This window comes from Octodon degus, unplaced genomic scaffold (genome assembly GCF_000260255.1).
Source record: "Octodon degus isolate 3935 unplaced genomic scaffold, OctDeg1.0 scaffold00017, whole genome shotgun sequence".
Classification (NCBI taxonomy): Eukaryota; Metazoa; Chordata; class Mammalia; order Rodentia; family Octodontidae; genus Octodon; species Octodon degus.
In genome coordinates, this window is record NW_004524593.1 from 3,192,167 (window position 1) to 3,212,617 (window position 20,451).

Genomic DNA, 20,451 nt, shown 5'->3' on the forward strand with positions numbered 1-20,451 from the left:
GTCATGACAAGCCGCCCATATTCAGACTACCAGAATGACAGGCACTCCAAACATGAAACTACTGTTACAAATTACCATCTGCAGTGCAGTAGCTCAGTTCACAGGTATCAGTATATTATAAAATTAATTTTAAAAAAAGAAAACATAGATTAAAAAAACTAGATGAGAAAATAAAAATGATGGAAACACTGAGTGAACAATACAAGAAAGAATTAGAATGTATGAAACAAATTCAAACAGATAACCAAAAAATTAAGAATGTCATTTTGAAAGCTGTCAAAACCAGCTTAAATGAAACTGACATAAGACTTTCAGACTTTGTTATGGTGTGTGTATAATTGTCCCCCCAAAGCCTCATGCAGTCTTGGGGCAGCTTCTAGGGTTTGTGACTGATTATTGTGGGTGTGGATGCTGCACCTCCCCTGGGGCAGGTAATTTGCATTTCAATGTAAGGAGGAAAGAGAAGCTAGATGCTTGAGCTGCTGCTACTCCTCTTTTTCCACTCTTGCTCTGGTTTTGTTGTTGTTTTGTTTTGTTTTTTGTTTTTTTTAATTTGAAAATGAAGAGTAGTTTTATTTGACAAAGGCAAAAAAAAAAATTAAATGCAATTTTGAAATTCAAATCATTATCTGTGTAATCCATGTCGAAATCAACGTGCTGCTGTTTCGGTTTAAGAATTTTTTTTTTTTTTTCTTTTTTTTTCTGGGTACCAGGGATTGAACTCAGGACCCTGTGCTTGCCAGGCAAGCGCTTATTCTACTGAGCTATCTCCCCGGGTCCCAGTTTAAGATTATTGAACAAACTTTGAAAATGAAAATATAACAACAACAACAACAAAATAATAACAACAAACTATTCCTTGAATTTTATTAGATAAAATTAGTAAATTAGTAATTTTTAAATTAGAAAGTATTGAAGACAACCTTAATTAATTAATCCAAAAATACTTGCTATTGATTTTGACTTCATATGCAAATATACAATGATATTTTAATTATAGCTTTCACTGGTGCACAAAACAATACAATATTTCTTTATATTTTTGTGGCATTAATTAAACTAATGAAAAATGATTTTCTACTTTTTAGTCCATGGTCTCAGTAACTAAATATATAGTACAATAATATATAACACACTAAATACAGAGAATTGATACTAAAGATCTTACATATATTTCAAATTCTGATGTTTCTAATTTTATTACTTAGTATCTAAAAGCAGATCTACCAATTTTAGTAAGGGAAACTATCCATGTGCTTTTTTCAATGTAATAAAGTAAGTAAATTAAGATTTGTTTCAAAGTTGAAATTACTTTGCTATCACAGAACTAATAAGCTGCTAGTGTTTTCCAGTTTTTAAATCGAGGATATCCATAAACATATTCATATTCTCCCTGCTAATTATGTTCATGAATACGTCCACAACATGAAAGGCTGCTTTCTGTTTCGTGCTGCTCTGCCTTGGACCCAGCTGAACATGGACTGAAACATCCAGTAACTGTTAGCTAACTAAACCTTTCCTTCCTGAGCTTTGGGTGTCAGGTACTTGTCCCAACAACAAGAGAAGAGTAACTAAGACAGTCCTTGAAGAGGCAGTATAGTTAATGAATGTGAAAGGAAAGATCTCTTAAAACTAACAAGGAACCAGGAAATAACAAGAGAGCAGAAGTTCTAGCAGGAAATTTCCCAAACATGATAAAGAAACTTGAGGAACAGCTAAGCGAGGTGTATAGAACTCTAAATAAATCAAAATAAATCCACACAGACACAGAAATGTCAAGATCTCAGAAACTGAGCAAAAGAATAGAATATTAAGAGCTGCTAGAGAAATGAAACAGATCATCTATGATAGAAAGCCAAGCAGAATCATGGATGATTTCTCAACACACACCACCAAACAGAGAACAGCTTGGAGTAAAGTATTTCAGGTTCTGAAAGAAAATAACTTCCAACCAAGATTCATGTGCCCTGCACAACTATCAAATTCAATGATGAGATAAGACCCTTTCGTGACAAAAAACTGAATAAAACCCATGACCACCAAACCAACCCTACAAAGAGTACTCACAGATATTCTGAAAAGAGACAGAAGTGCTCACAACTTTAACAACAAAAGGGGCCACCAAACAGAGCAAATAATTAATAAAAGGTGAAAATAAAGAATCTATACCACAAAAATAACATGACAAAGATAAACCAATGCGTGTCAGTTATATCCATCAATGTACACAGCCTCAATTTACCAATCCAAAGAAACAGACTAGGACTAAAACACCTGCTTATTCAAAGCATAGCGGCCAGGGTTTGATCCCTGTCACGCCATGCTGGCCCCACCCCCAGGGCACACACAGACAACAACTGAGACTGGGCATGGCAGACCCAGTAGACCCTGTACTAAATACATAAATAAAAAAATAAACAGACTAGCAGAGTGGATTAAGAAACAAAACCCAACAGTATGCTACATACAAGAAACACATTTAACTCAAAAGGAAATTCACAGACTAAAAGTCAAAGGACGGAAAATAACCCTCCATGCCACCGGAAATCAGAAAAAAACAGGGGTAGCTATTCTGGTTGCTGACAACATCAACTTCAAACCAAAAATCATTCAAAGAGATAAAGAAAATCAAAACTTCAAACCAAAAATGAAAGTGATAAAGAAGGTCACTACATATTTGTTAAGGGAAAACTGCAAGAGGAAAGATAACTGTAACTATATATGCACCTAATGTATGAGCACCTGCCTACATAAGACAAATTTTAGCAGATATGAAAGATCAAATAAGCAATAATACAATTGTAGGCCAGCCAAATAGCTCAGTGGATTCAGGGCGGGGGTTCGATCCCAGGGCCTGCTGTGCTGGCTCCGCCCCAACCCCCCAGGGTGCACTGAGACAGCAATTGAGACTAGGCATGGTGGCATGCACCTGTAATCCCAGCTCTTGAGAGGCTATAAACAGGTGGATCACTATGAGTCCAATCTAGTAGTAAGACCCTGAATACCCTGTAGACCCTTCCCTGAAATAAAATAATAATAATAATAATAATAATAATAATAATAATACAATTGTAATGGGGGACTTTAACACACTACTGTCATAAAGAAATAGATCAATTAGGCAAAAAGTGCACAAAGAAATAACAGAACTAAACCAAACTTGTGAAGAAATTGACTTGTTAGACCTTCACAGGGTATTTCACCCATCAATAACATAATACATATTCTTCTCAGCTGCATATGGCAGGTTCTCCAAAATAGACCATATACTAACACAGAGAGCATTCTTGTGTAAATGCAAAGGCATTGAAATTATCCCATGCATGCTATCTGATCACAGTGCAATAAAACTGGAAATTATTGACAAAAGAAACTAAAAAAACACCATAAACACATGGAAATTAAATAACCTCCTAGGTAACAAGTAGGTCACTGATGAAATTAAAGAAGACATTAAAAAATATTTACAGAGCTACAAAATAGCTCAGTGCCTGCTTAGGGAAGCACAAGGACCGGAGTTTGATCCCTAGTACTACATGCCACACCAGCCCAAGCCCCAGGGCAGCTGAGCTAGCCACAGAGTCCAGGCCTAGTGGCACATGTCTGTAATCCCAGCACTTGGAAGGCTAAAAAAGAGGATCACAATGATCCCAAGCTGGGTAATGATACCTTATAACAATTATATATATATATATATATATATATATATGTTCAGTCAAACAAAAATGCAGATACAACTTACTAAAACCTGTGGGATACAATGAAAGCTGTCTTAAGAAGGAAATTTATACACTAAATTTGCACATTAGGAAAACAGAACAAGCCCAAATAAACAATCTTATGCTGTACCCCAAGCTTCTAGAAAAAGCAGAACATGTCAAGCCCAAAGCCCAAAGAAGGAAGGAAATTATAAAGATTAGAACAGAAATTAATGCAATAGAGATGAAGAGAATACAAAGAATAAATGAATCAGAGTTAGTTCTTTGAAAGAATAAGGGGGGGAACTACCCACTCGGGCCCCCCCCCCATCCCTCTCTCAGGACAGGAGCTTTCTTTCTCTCAATAAATATATTCTGCTCATAAAAAAAGAATGAATAATTAAAATTTATAAATCCATAGCCAACCTAATACTAAAAGAAAAAAAATGTATGCAATAAGGAATGAAAAGGGAGAAATCACTACAGACACTAGAGAAGTTGAGATCACCAATATCTACTTCAAAAAATCTTTACTCTCACAAGATAGAAAACACAGTGGAAATGACAGTTTCTAAGATACATACAAAATTCCAAAGCTGAGTGAAACCCTATAATGGGAAACAAAATTGAAAATGTAATAAAAAACCTACAAACAAGGAAAAGCCCAGGTCCCAAGGGGTTCACAGCGGAATTCCACAAGAAAATTTTTTTTTTTTTTTTTTTTTTTTTTTTTTTTTTTTTTTTTTTTTTTGGCGGAACCGGAGATTAAACTCAGGCCCTTGCACTTGCCAGGGAAGCGCTTACTCCACTGAGCCATCTCCCCAGCCCTTAAAGAAGATTTAAGGCAAATTTTTCTCAAAGTCTTCAATAAAACTGAAAGGAAAGCAATTCTCCTGAATTTATTCCTGGAGACAAGTCTTACTCTGATTCCAAAACCAGACAAAAATCCAACAAAAAGAGAACTACTGGCCAATTTTCTAATGAATATAGATGGAAAAATCTTGAAAAAAATACTAGTGAACAGAATGCAGCAAATCATCAAAAAGATCATACATCATGACCAAGTGGGCTTCATTCCAGGAATACAGGAATGGTTCAACATATGCAAATCCATAAATGTAATACACCACATCAATAGAACCAAGAACAAAAACCATCATGATCACCTCAATAAATGCAGAAAAGGCTTTTGAAAAGTCTAACATTCATGATAAAAACCCTACAGAGAATCAGAATACATGGTCTATATCTCAACCTGATAAAAGTGATCTATGAGAAACCAACAGCCAACATCATATTAAGTGGGCAAAAACTGATGGCCTTCACTTTAAAATCAGGAACAAGACAAGAATGTTCACTGTTTCCACTCCCATTCAATATACTTCTAGAAACATTAGCCAGAGCAATTAGACAAGAGAAAGAAATAAAAGGAATAATAACTGGAAAAAGAAGTGAAGTTATCATTATTTGCAGATGACATAATATTCTAGAGGACCACAAAAACTCCACCAAGAATCTTGTAGATTTAGTCACCAAATTCAGCAATGTAACATGATACAAAATCAATACCCAAAAATCAGTAGCATTTGTGAACTGTACCTTTCAAAACAACATTCCAAAAATGAAATACAGAGGTATCAATCTCATACAGGAAGTAAAAGATTTATACAGTGAAAATTACAGTGTGAGAAAAGAAATTGAAGAGGATTTGAGAAAATGGACAGATATTCCATGCTCCTGGATACAAAGAACCAACATTGTGAAAATGGCTACACTCTCAAAATTGTTACACAGTTTCAATGCAATCCTGATTAAAATACCATTAGCATACCTCACAGAGCTAGAGAAAATATTCCTCAGGTTCATTTGAAACAAGAAGATACCCAGAACACCAAAAGAAATCCTGGGAAATAAAGGAAAGGCAGGAGGTATCACAATCCCTGATCTGAAATTATACTACAACACTACTGTAATACAACCAGCATGGTACTGGCATAGAGACAGACCTCAGCATCAATGGAGCAGATTAGAAAATGCAAACTCAACTGCAAACACACTCAGTCACATTATCTTTGATAAAGGGACCAAACATGTTCCCTGGAAGAAAGATAGCCTCTTTAATAATCAGTGATGGAAAAACCAGCTTTCCACATACCAAAAGCCAAAACTGGACTCATGTCTATCACCATGCACTAAACTACAGTCAAAATGGATCAAAGATTTAAATATTAAAACAGAAACATTAAATCTTCTCAAGAAAAATGTAGGTAGAAATCTTAAAGACATATGGGTAGGTAGAGAGTTCATGAACAAAAACCAAACAACATGGGAAATATTTCAAAGAATCAATAACTGGGACATCATTTTTTAAAAAAACTTTCTGTACTTCAAAGAAAATCTCTAACACAGTAAAAAGAAAACCCACAAACTGGGAAAAAATACTAGCCGAATGTCCCTCTGACAAAGGCCTTCCATCTAGAACACATAAAGAACTAAAAGAAAAACTCAGGCCCCACAAATTTAAAGACCCATTCAAAAATGGGGATCTAAAAGGAATATATACTTTTCAGATGAAAAAATACAAATGGCAAGTAAATATATGAAAAAAATGTTCAACATCATTGGTCATTTGAGAAATGCAGTGGCTCTGAATTTGGCTCAGCAGTAGAATGCTTACCTAGCAAGCTAGAAACCCTGGGTTCGGTCCTCAGCACCAAAAACAAAAAATAAACCTCCCCTAAAAGTCAATTCAACCAAGAAAATACAATAAAACCAAAGAAAATCAAAAACAAACAAGGTAACAAGAAATGAAAATTGAAACAACAGTGAGATACCATCTCACTCCAGAAAGAATGACTAACATCATGAAGTCAACCAATAACAAATGCTAGAGGAGTTGTGTGGGGAAAAGGAACCTTTATGTACTATTGGTGGGAGTACAGACTGGGACAACCACTATGGAAATCAGTGTGGCAATTCCTTAAAAAGCTAGGATTGGAGATCCCATTCAAGTCAGCTTTCCCCTCCTGGGTATTTTTCCAGAATAACTGAAAATATCATACCACAGTGATATATGTACAACCATGTTTACAGCAGTTCAATTTGTCATAGCTAAATCTTGGAAACAACCCAGATGCCCATCAACTGAAGAATGGATTAAAAAAGATGTGGTATTTTTATACAATGGAGTATTATTCAACTATAAAACAGGACAAACTTGAGATTTTTGTAGGTAAATAGATACAACTAGAAAACATATTCTGAAGTGAAATAAATCAGATCCACATGTTCAAACATCATATTATCTCCTTACAGTGAAAACCTGAAAGAGAAAATGGAATCTGAAGAATACAATAGATACTGGGAAAAGGGAATGAATTATTTCAAAAAGAAAGAATTACCGAGTTGAGGAGAAGGACAGGAAAGGGAGTGGGGGAAAGAGATATATCTATGTATGTAAACAGGATGGTTTGGACAACTAGACTGTATATTTCTGCTGGTCTATGTAAAGGAACAGACAATAATTTGTTTTGCTTCCTTTCTTCAACTGTTATTCCTTTTTCTCTTAGTATCTTACATATTTCTTTCTTTTTCTTCCAATTTTGCATGCCTTTATCTGATAACAAGCATAACTGGTTAGAACACAGCACTATGCATTACAACAAATACTATGAAATTCATATTACTTTGTTAAATGAAATTCTGTACATCTTGTAATTTTTTTGTTTTAATACTATTTTTGTACTCTATAAATAATGTTTTTTAAAACTTAAAAACTTGCGCTGGTGGTCCAGGGAGATGGCTCAGTGGTCTAAGCACCTTCCTGGCAAGCGTAAGGACCCAGGTTCAATCCTCAGTACTGCATGCTATGCCAGCCTCGCCCGAAGCCAGCCAAGCCAGCCACCAAAACCAGGTGGAGTGGTACAGGCCTATAATCTCAGCACTGGGGAGGCTGAAACAGGAGGATCACTACGAGTCCGAGCTGCGTAGTAAGACCCTGTACCAAATATATAAATTAAAAAGAAAATACATGTAATCCCAGCTCTTGGTAGACTGTAAACGGGTGTATCACTATGAGTCGTCCGATCTAACAGTAAGAACCCGACCATCCTGTAGACCCTTCCCTAAAATGCAAAAAAAAAAAAAAGAAAGAAAATACATACAACAAAAAGCTTGTGTTGGGTATGATGGCACCTGCCTGTAATCCTAGAACTTGGGAGGCTGGCAGGTGTGAAATCAGTTCAGCAGTTCTTTGAAACACTAACCATAGAATGACTATATGAACCATCAATTCAATTGCTGTTACATATCCAAAAGAATTGAAAGGTATTCAAACAAATACTTGTATTATTAATCATATTTTTAACTAATAGAACTTAAATGTCCATCAAGTGATGAGAGGATAAAGTGTAGCATATCCACAAACTTAATTATTATTCAGTCACAAAAAAAGAATGAAATGCTGATATAGATAGATAGATAGATAGATATAGATAGATAGATAGATAGATAGATAGATAGATAGATAGATAGATATTATTAGTAAGGACAAACCTCAAAATATGGTGCTAAGTATAAGTAGCCAGGTACCAAAGGTCACATTCTATATGATTCTATGTATATGAATTGTACAAAATAGATAAAATAAACAGAGAATGCAAACTAGGAGTTCCTAGAGGGGAAGAAAAGGAAAGAAACAGAGAGTGACTTCTTAGGTATTATGTTTCTTTCCAAGGTGGCAAAAATATTTTGAAACTAGGTAGAATAATTGTTTCCCAACATTTTGAATGTACTAAATGCTACTGAACTATACACTTTTAAATGGATAATTTTATGGTATGTAAGCTTGGCCTTAGTTTTAACATGTAAGCTGCTTATATGTTTTAGTTGCTTGGCTACTTTGGTTAAATAATATGGCAATGGTAGATGCAAATGTCAGAATCAGACAGCCTGGGTTCAGATCTCAATTTTGTATACAAAGCTAAATGACATAATGTTCTCTGTACCTCAGTTTCTCATCCCTAAAACCAAGTTAATAAAAGTACTCACAGGATTATAATAAGTAAATGCTGGGGCCGGCGAGATAGCTAAGTGGTCTAAAGCACCTGCTTAGGCAAGCATGCGGGGACCATGGTTCGATCCCAGGTACCACACGCTATGCCAGCCGCGCCCCCAGGGCAGGCTGAGCCAGCCACAAAAAAAAAAATAAATAAGTAAATGTTAACACATTTGAAACAGAAGATGACTCACAGACAGTAAACAATATATATAAGCCAAAAATTACTACTGTTTTTATGGTATTCAAAAACAGAGAAACAGTTACATATACAGACTGAGAACTTTAAGACAATGATGATATGAATTCAGGGATTTAATAAACCCTATACCAGAAGCAGATAATAAAAATCTTAAAAGTATAGCTGTATTATTTAACTCTAGCTTTTTAAAGAGTACTAAGGATAAGGCTGAATGACAGATAACTCTATTGAGGTTGTTTAATGTCTCTCAGCAGCATCCATGTAGTAAACAAAATATGCTATTCCAAAAATGTGAGTGATAATGGATACAAGAAAAAGCAAGCACTGAATAACATCAAACATAATGTAAAATATGACATAGCACTGAAATTTTAGAAACCCTTGAGAGAATTTGACAATTCTCATTGAATACTTCAAAAGTACTTGAAATAAAATAAGATGCAAATCAGAAATGTAATCCTATCGAACATAAATAGTTGTGTAAGTGGCACTGGGGACTATCCAACCAAGGAACTTAATAATTCACATTTTCTTTTGCCTGCAGCAGAATCTAACTGTAAAAGGTGGCAGAGACAAGGAATAACCATCGCTCCTTCCCTCCAGTGCAAACACACACACGTGTGTGCATGCACATACTCCTACCTTTAAAGATTATAAATAAAGCAGCTACTGAAATAGAGGCAACCTAGAAAGCTCAATTTCTTACCTTCTTCTGCTTCATCCTCTTGAGGTGACATTGGACCCCCTCCACTAGTAGGAGTGACTGGTTCCTCCTTGTCAGACTCTCGGTGTAAACTCACCACCTCATATATTGCATCTCCAGCACTGGAATGGCTTTTTCCCTCAGACTGTGAAAGATATAACCATGCATTTCAATATTGGCAATTAGAAAAAAATACTAAAAGTGCTTCATTGGTTTATTAAAGAGAGCTAACAGTAAAAGTAACGTCATATTTATCTATAGTGTGTCTGAAGCTGAGAAATTTTTTAAAGTGTGTTGTTCTTAACATGATAATCTAAATGCATGGTTCTTCTCGTATTATATTAGCCAATATAAAAAAAGTATTAGCCATTTTGAGAGAACTTAAAAACATTTATTTTAATCAGAAAAATTTCAGGTATGACAAGTTGTAGGACAGATAAGCAAGCAATGTTAGACAATTAGAGCTAATGCACACTCAGGTAAAAGTATCAGCAATACCCACCAATTAATTCATAGAAGTAGATAGTATTTGTCTTATAAACAGTCTGCACTCTAAACAGTTATTTTATTCAGGAAGGAAAATAAAAGTAACCATCAATTAATCCACCTTTGCATGCCCAACAAAGCCCTAGACCAATGGTGGCACATGTACCACAGTGAGCTTTTTGTGCCACCAAGAGCTCAAAAATGTTTGTTACCACTTCCCTAGACAAGTTGGCCTTGCCTCTCTCTCTCCAACCTCATCTCACACCCAAAGTTTGTCACTACATGCCAGCCACTATGGCCTTCTTTCAGCTCTTGAATACTTTAAGCGCTTTCCCAACGCAAGGCATTGGACAGTCCTTTTCTCCCTGCTATCACAATTTCTCTCCAAGTCTTTACTAACTCCCAGGTACCATGGATACTTAGCTCAAACATAACTTCTACAAAAAGGTTTCCAAACACGTCCTTCCCAATCTAAATTAAGTTCCATGATTTTTATTTTTATCAAGCCTGTCATTTGCCATTACTACATTTACTATAAAGTTTTTATGTATTTCTTTTTATATTTACATGTTTTAACATTGTTCTCATTGATAAGACAGTAAGAATTATAAGGGTAAAGACTACTAATTTCAATAAAAAATTCTGTGATCCACAATATATACAGTAAATGGGTTCAGAATAAATGAAATAATGATAAAATATGAATTTGGGAGTCAAGATTTAAATTTGAATGTAAATTTCACTAATAAGCAGATGTGAACCACTGGATAAATTATGATGCAGAGACAAAGGATCTGTCCCAATGAAATGAAATAATATCTCAAGATGGTTAAAATTAGATCTCGTAATACTTCTGACATTCACCAAAATGCCTGAAACCAATTTATTTTTTCAGCACTACACCAGAATCTAAAGAACACCAAACAAAAATGTAATGAGCATAGAGAAAAACAAAATCTTTAATATCTAACTGCACTGCAGTATATTTAAGTTACAAAATGTAACTATTTTAATTATTTACTGTTTTCATGAATTCTGAACCTTGATCAAATGTCAAGTACCCCTCAAAATCATTTTAAATAACGAAAGTGAAAACTGTCTACTGCTCATAAAATACAGAAAAAGAGGGCTATGAAAAGTTAAGATTAAACCAGCCAAATTTTTATTGCATTTTTACTCTGTCCTAAACTCAATCTGCAATCAGTAAAAAAATACAGTAAAAATAAAATACTTGCAAGTTTTTGAAATAACCCTAAACAAAGGAGCAAAGAGGAAAACAAAGTAATGAAAAGCAGAAAACTAATAAAATGGTAGCCCTAAATTGATAAATAACAATAATCATATAAAACATAGTCAGCCAACTAGCTGCCACTCAACATCAGAGTGATCCCCAGTGAGGTCAAAAAAGCTCAGCAACCAGCACGACCTCAGTTCAGAAACTCATTCAGGGGCAGCTGTGGCACACAATTATTTTATTGTCTGCACTGCACAAATTGTCTTGCATGATGCAAATTGTCTTGTAAATAAGATAACATAGCTCTGAATAATTTATAGACTGAAAAGTCAAGTTAGGTCTATTGAACAGAATAAAAATGGAAATAAAACTAGAAAGATAGAACTATAATATATGCAAATAGATTGCTAACAGTATGTATATGACAAAAGAAATAACCAAAAATCAATAATCTTGCCTTTCACCTTAAGAAACTAGGAATAAAAGAACAATATAGTCCAAAGCAAGCAGAAGGAAGGAACTAAGGTAAAAGCAGATGTAAAATTGAACAAAGAAAAACTTTTAAATGAAGGAAATCAAAAGATAATTCTTTAAAAAAATAGCAGATTAGTAAACCTCCAGCTAAACTGACCAAAAAAAGATACAGATTATTATTAGAAATAAAACTGTGTATATCATTACAGATGCGACAAACATCAAAAGGAATAAAAAAAAAATTGATGACAACACCAGAGATCTCAGTTGGCCTACTCAGATTAAATAAACTAATTCCATAAAAACCAAAAACTACTGACATTTACCAAAGAAGAAACAGACAACCTGGAAAATCCCATATCTAGTAAACAAAAATAAATTTGTAGCTCAGATCTTTCTGAAAATGTGTTACAGCTTGGATCTAGATGTCCTCCAAAGTCTCATCAAGTCAAGGTGGAGCTTGTAAGAGGTGGCTGGATCTAAGGTGTGTTATGCTGGGACTAAGGATGCAATGCTTGGCATGGTCAGTGGCATAAGCACCTGCCTGGCAAGCATGAGGTTCTAAGTTCAATCCCCAGTACTACATGTGGTGCCAGCCCCGGAACTATCAGGCCAGCCGTGGTGGTGCACCCCTGCAATCCCAACAATGGGGTAGCTGAGACAGAGGATCACTACAAGTCTGAACTGTGCAGCAAGATCCTGTATCAAAAAAATACAAATTAAATTTAAAAAAAAAAAAGGATGCAATGCTAGGATTAAGGGTATGACTGCTACTCATTTTACGGGGGAGTAGCCTAGATAAGGGACAGGAAGGGGGTTGTTGCTTCTTGCCTTCTGCCTGCCCTACTTTGCTATACACTTGTTCTCTTCTGAAATACCCTTCTGTCTTACAATTCTGCCCTGGAGCCAGCCAACTATGAACCAAAACCTCTACAAACTGTAAGCTGAAATAAATCCTTACTCCTTTAACTTTGAGTGTAAGGTATTTTGCTCTAGCAATGAAAGAAATAACTAAGACATAATTAATAATAACACAAATGCTTAAAAACTGTTCAGAAAATAAGGGCCAGCAAGATAGCTCAGAGGACTAAGCACCTGCTTAGGGAAGCTCAGGGACTGGGGTTCAATCCCCAGCACCACATGCCTTGCAGGTCCCGCCCCACACAAGTTGAGCTGGCCAAAGAGACCAGGTGTGGTGGGACATGCCTGTATTCCCAGCGCTGGGGAGGCTGAAAACAGGAAGAACACTACCAAAGAAAAAATTTTTTCACAAAATAAATGTGTATCAACTCACTGCAAAGACATCATTTGATTTCCCTGATATAAAAGCTAAAGAGAAGAAAAGAAAATCTCAGACCAATATCCTTCCTAAGCATAGGCAATTAAGTAAATATTAGTAAATTAATAATAAATCTTTATAGACTCAGCTAATATGTATTAAAAATCCAGTCCATATATATAAAAATTTCAACTCAAATATTCATACATTTTAGAAATACAAAATGTAATCCAAATTGCAAATTATGTGTGTATAATATAAAATAACATATTACAAGCAGGTTTTTTTAGGAAATGCAAAGCTGGTTCAATATTGAGGAAAAGTCAACATAATTCACCACGTTAACAGAGTAGAAAAAGAAAAACCGTATTATAGCAACTGATTCAGAAAAGACATTTAAGGAAATTCAGCATTCATTAATATTAAAAATTTAGTCAAGTAAGAATATAGGGGAATTTTCTATCCTGATAAATGTTGTCTGTGGAAATCCTACAACATTGTTCTTTATGTTGAGATAGGACCAAAATGTTGGCTGTCCTTGCAGCACTTCCTTTTCTCTAATTTTTGGTCTGCAAACTTAAGTTGTTAACCCTCTAGAAGAGAAACTTAATGATATTATTACCCTATAAAATAGGCAGTTGAGCTGAACCTCACTATCTGAGTATCAAACTTCTTAGGCATAACATGGAACAGGTATTTTCCATCAAGTATTGATATGTTAAACTTTAAATCCCTACCGAATGTAAAAAAAAAAGAAAAGTTAATTTTTTTAAAATAGGAATAAACAATTACATATTTTTACACAGAAATTTAGAAACCTAACCATATACAGCATTGTGGCACGATAGTCCCATGACATTTTTTTCATCTCTTGTTTTCACTTACTACCCTTTTTTTTTTTTTAACAAACATTGACTTGAGAGATAGTTTGGCAATAATTGGCATGACACAACAAGCAGTATGGATTTAAAAGACCAGAATGACAGGCACTCCAACCATGACCCTATATTACATATTGCTATTTTCAGTGAAGTTTCTTAGTCAATATCCAATGGAAGTCTTGGCCACTACAGAGGGAAGGACAAAGGAAGGGAAAAAATACACGGATTTCGAACAAAATTTATTTAAAAACAATGTATTTGACAGCTCTACAGATTTTTCTACTGAGTTAGAAAATATTTTAGGCTTCTTAAGCCATATCAGAACAATTCAACTTTGCTATAGTGTAAAAATACTACAATAGAAATAGATATTTCATTAGCACTCAGTTTCCTGTACAGACAGAACTTTTTTTCAAAATTTTATTGATAAACAGATAGCAATGAGACAGTTTCAAATCAAATCGAAAGTACAGTTTCAACAAATAATACACCGCATATATTCTTCTCAGTGGTTAATTGCTGTACAAGATGCGAACTTGAGATCCTATTTACAAACACCATTAGAACAAATCCCTCTATTCATTAAGAGAATGCAACTATATATCTATCCTAACCACTTTGAATACACAGATACAAAATGGACATTGATCGGTATACCCCATTTTTTCTATGTTCCGTTATTGAATATTATAGGTGTGTAAATTCAGCAAAATATTCTAAAAGAGTCCAGTAGCCCATAATAGCATTGGGTCTTCTGTTTAACTGGCAATGTCAGAAATTATTGACCTGAGTCCCCCATAGTTCAACATAACAACATGGCTTTACTTCCTATATTTCGTCTTCATACTTTTCTACTGGATGGTTAAGACCAAGGTAAAGCAGGACCTGTGCAATAAGAGTTGTAGCTTTTTGGTCTGAGAAGGTCAGTGAAATGCCCTCAGGATTTATCCTGAGATCCTGTACCTCAGATTGTAGAATCTTTGTCAGTGCAGCCATGTGGATGAGTCATGGCCATTGCTTGGCCAATGTGCTCTCTGTGAAAGCCTGAGAGTGTCTTCTCCCCATGTGACTCTCCTTAGGCACACTCTACGTCATCAATCACTTTCCTCTTTGGCCCATAATCTTCTTGATCAGAAAATTTGGGACACTACCGAGGTACATGACGTTACAGTACAAGTTCTCATATGTCCTGAGTCTTAATTGACCTTAGAAGGTTAGGGCCAAAATGTTGGCTTTCCTTGTAGCCCTCCTTCTTCTCTAATTTTGGTCTGCAAACTTAGGTTGTTAACCATCCAGAAGACAAGCTTATTGTTATTATCAAATGATTTAGGCTATCAAGCTTAACCTCACTATCTCACTGCATTTCAAACATCTTAGGCATAATAAGGAACAGGTATTTTTCATCAATTATTGATATGTTGAACTTTAAGTGCCTACCAGACATAATTTCTACTAATTTTTCATGTAGAGCATAAGTTTATACCAAGCAACTGATCTGTATTTATAAAACAAATTTCCTCATTCAATAAAATTCATTACATTTTAGGAACATGAAATACTGATAGGTACTTAATAAATGTGAGAGGATTAAATTACAAAGATTCATCATACTTGTACATATAAATTCTAAATTTTCAGTTCATCAAATACAAAGTATGATGGCCAGAAATATATATAAACACATAGAGAAACAGTATATGTCTGTATATATAACATATACAGAGAAATATATAAGCTATCCACATAGCTTCTATTTGCTGCTATACTCGAGAAGGTTAAAGAATGCCAATACCAAGTTACAAAAAAAAAAAAATCTCCTTCCACAGCTTCTATTTCCCCATAATAACTTTATTAGCTTTGTTAATTTACATCCTTCTACATGTGAGAGAGTTACTACTATTATTCATGTACCACTGCTTATTTACTAATTTTTACTTTGATTTAAATAGAGTTAAATAAATAAGCATCTTCAAAGCAAATTTCCCTTTTATGTTTTATAATTCTAACAGTTGATAAAAGACTCTATTTCCAACTGTTGGAGGCACCCAAAAGCAAGAGTTTTCATGGAGAGGGCAAGAAAACATTTGATGTTTTAACAATAAACCTACACTTAGCTCACAATGCAAATCAAGACGTTAGGAGACCCTGGTAGGAAAAAAGCTTAAGAACAAGCAGCCACTTCCCCCTCCAATTAGACTCATGTTCTAGCAAATACTGAAACAGTGGGTTCCTTTTTTATCCTGAAGGTAAAGTCACTGGAGCTTCTGAAGACAAAATTATTAAAGGAAAATTGTCTTCCACATCCTATTACATTGTTGCTCTGGTAGTCCTTTTGAACAATAATTATAGTAATAATAAGGGTCACAAGCATGCAGTCCTAACAACCAAACAACCTTGCCATATTTTAGGACCTCTGCATTCACTGTCCCTTTCAAAGTTCTTTCCCTGGACTCTCCTACATATGGTAATTTCTTAGCATTCAGACTTTAGGTAAAGTGTCATCATACTGCTGTGGTCCCCCTTAACATCCGCTTAAATCACCACAGCACTATACAAAGTCTTTTCATTATATTTTCTCATATGTTTCCTTCTATAATAGTTACTTTTATATAGTTCTTAGTAATATGAGATAACACAGAGATGCTTTGGAGGTAAGGATGGCATTCTGAACCCCCTTCCCTTTCTATGGATACCTACCATACCACAGATAGCCTTTGATCTTTGAACTGACTTGACTATAATAACCAATAAATTATTTGTGCTGAAAATCTTTCATGTAGCTCACTGATTCCAATGTCATGGAATTTTATAGATAAAAAACTTCAGTTATACTACTGGTGAGACTCTTATAATAAAAAAAACTACCAGCTAAATAAGGAGACTCCCACTGGTATTCTTTTATTGTCTATTGAGAACCAGCCTTATCTAATACACTTATTCTATATGCAAGTTTAAAACATTTATTTTCATATACTAAATATAAAACACACCAACCAAAATATGAAGGTTAGTAATACCTTTTCAATAAAGTTCAATATGTCTTTTAAGGACTAATGCCCCAATAAATAAACTATCATCATCATCATCATCATCATCATTATCATCATCATTGAAAAATCTCAATATAAGCACCAATATATTTTTTAGAAAAGTTGTTCATTATGACATTAGGTGTACTAATAGAAATTATTTTATTCATTTCAATCTCATTAATTCTGTAACATATACTTTCTAACTCAAGAAATGTCAATCTACATCAAAGTATGGTATGATGACCTCAAAATGTCCTGTGTTTCCCAAACTATTATAAACAACATTAAAGTTCAATTTAAAATGAGTATCACATGGCCAGCCAGATAGTTCAGTAGACTAAAGCACCTGCTTTAGTTTGATCCCCAGTATGCTGTGCCAACCTTGCCCCTGGGGCATGCTGAGGGGAATGAGACTGGGTGGGGGCACGTGCTTGTAATTCCAGAGCTTAGGAAACTCTATATGGTGAGACCCATAAGACCCTGTACCAAAGTACAAAAAAAAAGAAAAAGAAACAAAAATTAAAATGACTATCACATAAGCATTTCTTCCATCAGGACATTGTTTTTTTCAATGCTTTAAATTCTCATTTATAGTTTATCACACACACCCAGAAGAATTCAAGAATCACTCTCTATGTGTTTTCTCTGCTGCGGCTTTCATAGTCCCCTTGAAAACTGAACTGCTTTATAATTATTTCATCTTATCATCCAAATCTATTTTCCCAGATACTATTCTCATATATACCTAATTAGGTAATAAGATCATTGAGTTCAGTGAAGTGTTACATTTTCCAAGTGCCCTTCTCTGTATGTCTATTCTTTCATACCTAAAATAACTTTATGATCAATTTTTACTACATTCTGACATTGGCAGAAAGTAGAAAACATTATTATGAAAACCAAAACATTTGAATAGGAACAGGTTTCAAAATGTTGAACAAGTAGTACTTATAAGATAAGCAAAATTTCATCATTAAATATCAATTGTGTTCCTCTTTCCCTTATTGTATCCAAATAGATCTCTTTGTTCAATACTCTTTATGTGATAATGTGCCTGTTTTTGTTAAATTTTCAACACAGTGTATGAACACAAGTCTTTAGATAAGGGTGTTACATCTCATTGCAGGCTATGGGATAATGCTTTCATACTCCACCAAAGAAAGGGAAGGGAAAGGAATGGTGATACTTAATGAAATGTACCTGTAGCAGTAGCAGCAGACAACAGCTAATGAAGATAAGCCCCCACAAAAGAAACCAAATGTGATGCAACAAGAAAGCTTTTACTGCAAGCTCACAATGATCAATTGATAACCTGTCTTTGGGTTAAAATGCCCAAAGTTATAAGTACCTGCCTGAACTTTGCTTTCAGGTCATACACTTTTCAGGTTTCCGTAGTAACCACAAGATCTCATTTTGAGGAATTTTACAAGAATGTTTATGCTTCCCAGACCCTGTTGACCATCTCTCTGTCATGGGGCAGTGTGGTTTAGTATTTGCCCTATTGCCCAAGTTGTCCTAACTACTTATTCCTATTTTATGACCCTGGTTTTCTCTAAGTGGGTTTATGGTTAGCTACCTGAAGGGAGTGAAGGAGTAAGTTTATCTACTGTTTAAGTAAACTTAAGTGACTCTCCTTTAAAATGGAGTATCTTCTGTGAGAGGGAAAGAATCTATTCAATGAGAAGGAAAAACTGGGATGAGGGGAAGGACAAAAGAAAGGGAAAAAATATATTTATGTATACATGCAGAATAGACTGTATAATTGTATTGCTGATTTCTGCTGGTCTATTAAAAGTAGACATTAATGCTTGAAAAATAAATAAATAAATAGGAGTATCTTTCACCCCAGCTAACCCATCACTGAGCTTACCATCTTATTTTGGTTAAAACATGCAATATTATTTTTAAATACACTGCAGAAGAGTAGATGTAAGAATTATTTTCTTTCTAACCTCCAATTTCAAAATCGTTAAGTGCTACTTTTTCAGAACTGATCCTACTCATTCACCTAACGATTCTACATGTTACTGATGAAGATCTATAATAAAGTACCTATTGACACTTCAATACCTTAAGAAAACGGCTGTATTCAGGTTTATTTTCTTTGATGCAGGATCATGATAATACCTCAAATGGACTTAGGGTATGCTACTCCGAAATACAGCACCTCAGTATTTGAGACAGCAGCAGGAGAAAAGGTGTCACTCTCACCATACCCTTGCCTATGTTCCTCTAAAGGGGCCATAAAAATCTAGACAGAAGTAAGTGTAAAATTTTTATTTTGGGTGTATCTTCTTTATTTATTTACCTCTTACTTGTTTACTTTTTGTTCCAGGGATCAAACTTAGGACCTATGCTTGTCAGACAGGCACTTGTGCTGCTGAACTATATCCCTAGCCTAGTGCCTCCTTTTCTCTGAGCACCCACACTCTGTTCTTGAAAGCATTCTATATGTATTTCTAAAAGACCATTCTCATGTCTGTTTAAAAAATTTATTTTAGAAGTAACCTCCTTCCATCTAAAAGAAAGGAAAGGAATGTCCGTATCATTGACACAGAAACTCCAAAAACAATCTTAAGAGACCTTGCTAAAGTTTACCTTCAATTTATTACCATTAGATCATACCACTGTTTTGTTCAATCACACTTCTATATACTTGTACTCATCAAACCAAAGCATATATATGTATTTTTTGTCTTGTCATGTAAAACATATTAGATAAGTTTATATGCTTTTCTATTGTTAATGTTCCATTTATTATAAAAATCTCAGCCACAAAACTGATGAATAAAATCATTTTCCTCTATAATCCACTTTAAGACAATATAATAGCAACATCTAAGTGTTCCTACTATTCTATATTTATTTTGCTAATAATTACCAGCAGAATACATTCTAAAATGTAAAACTTAATAAGAACTCAAAAGAAGAAATACAAATAGAAAGATATAATACAAGTAAAAGGAAAGTAGGATCTCAAGAACTAATCAAGAGAGGGAAAGCAGAAGAGCTAGGAAACATGACAATGTCAAGCCATACAGTTATATGCAGGAGCAAGGCAATGATTCCTGAGAATCTTCAGAAGATTTTTTAATCTAGCAGTTAATTGGAAAGACTCTCACTCTGACTGACTATATATACTGATATCTGTGAACTACGCTACTGCACTGCAGATGGCAATTTGTAATAGTATGTTCATGCTTGGAGTGCCTGTCATTCTGGTATTCTGAATATGGGCTGCTTGTCATGACATGCCAGTTGCTGCTATGATGTTTCTCGGGTAGGTGGATGTTCAAGAAGAAGGGGTGGTGAAGAGACAAGAAAAGGAATATTGTGGGACTGTCCTGCTTCAAGGTTGTATATGGTGAGATTTTTGGACTTATGTGCAAACATGAGAAGTATATAA

General features: G+C 34.7%; 1 protein-coding gene across 8 annotated transcripts in view; it reads right to left on the minus strand.

The window, feature by feature from the left end:
* Rabgap1l (RAB GTPase activating protein 1 like) overlaps window positions 1-20,451 on the minus strand; it is a 711,712-nt gene that overhangs the window by 555,601 nt on the left and 135,660 nt on the right. For all 8 annotated transcript variants that reach the window (XM_004626788.2, XM_023710325.1, XM_023710327.1 and 5 more), the window contains one exon: window positions 9,663-9,804. In XM_004626788.2, coding sequence (XP_004626845.1) covers window positions 9,663-9,804 — 142 coding nt within the window. The remainder of the gene's footprint in view (window positions 1-9,662; window positions 9,805-20,451) is intronic.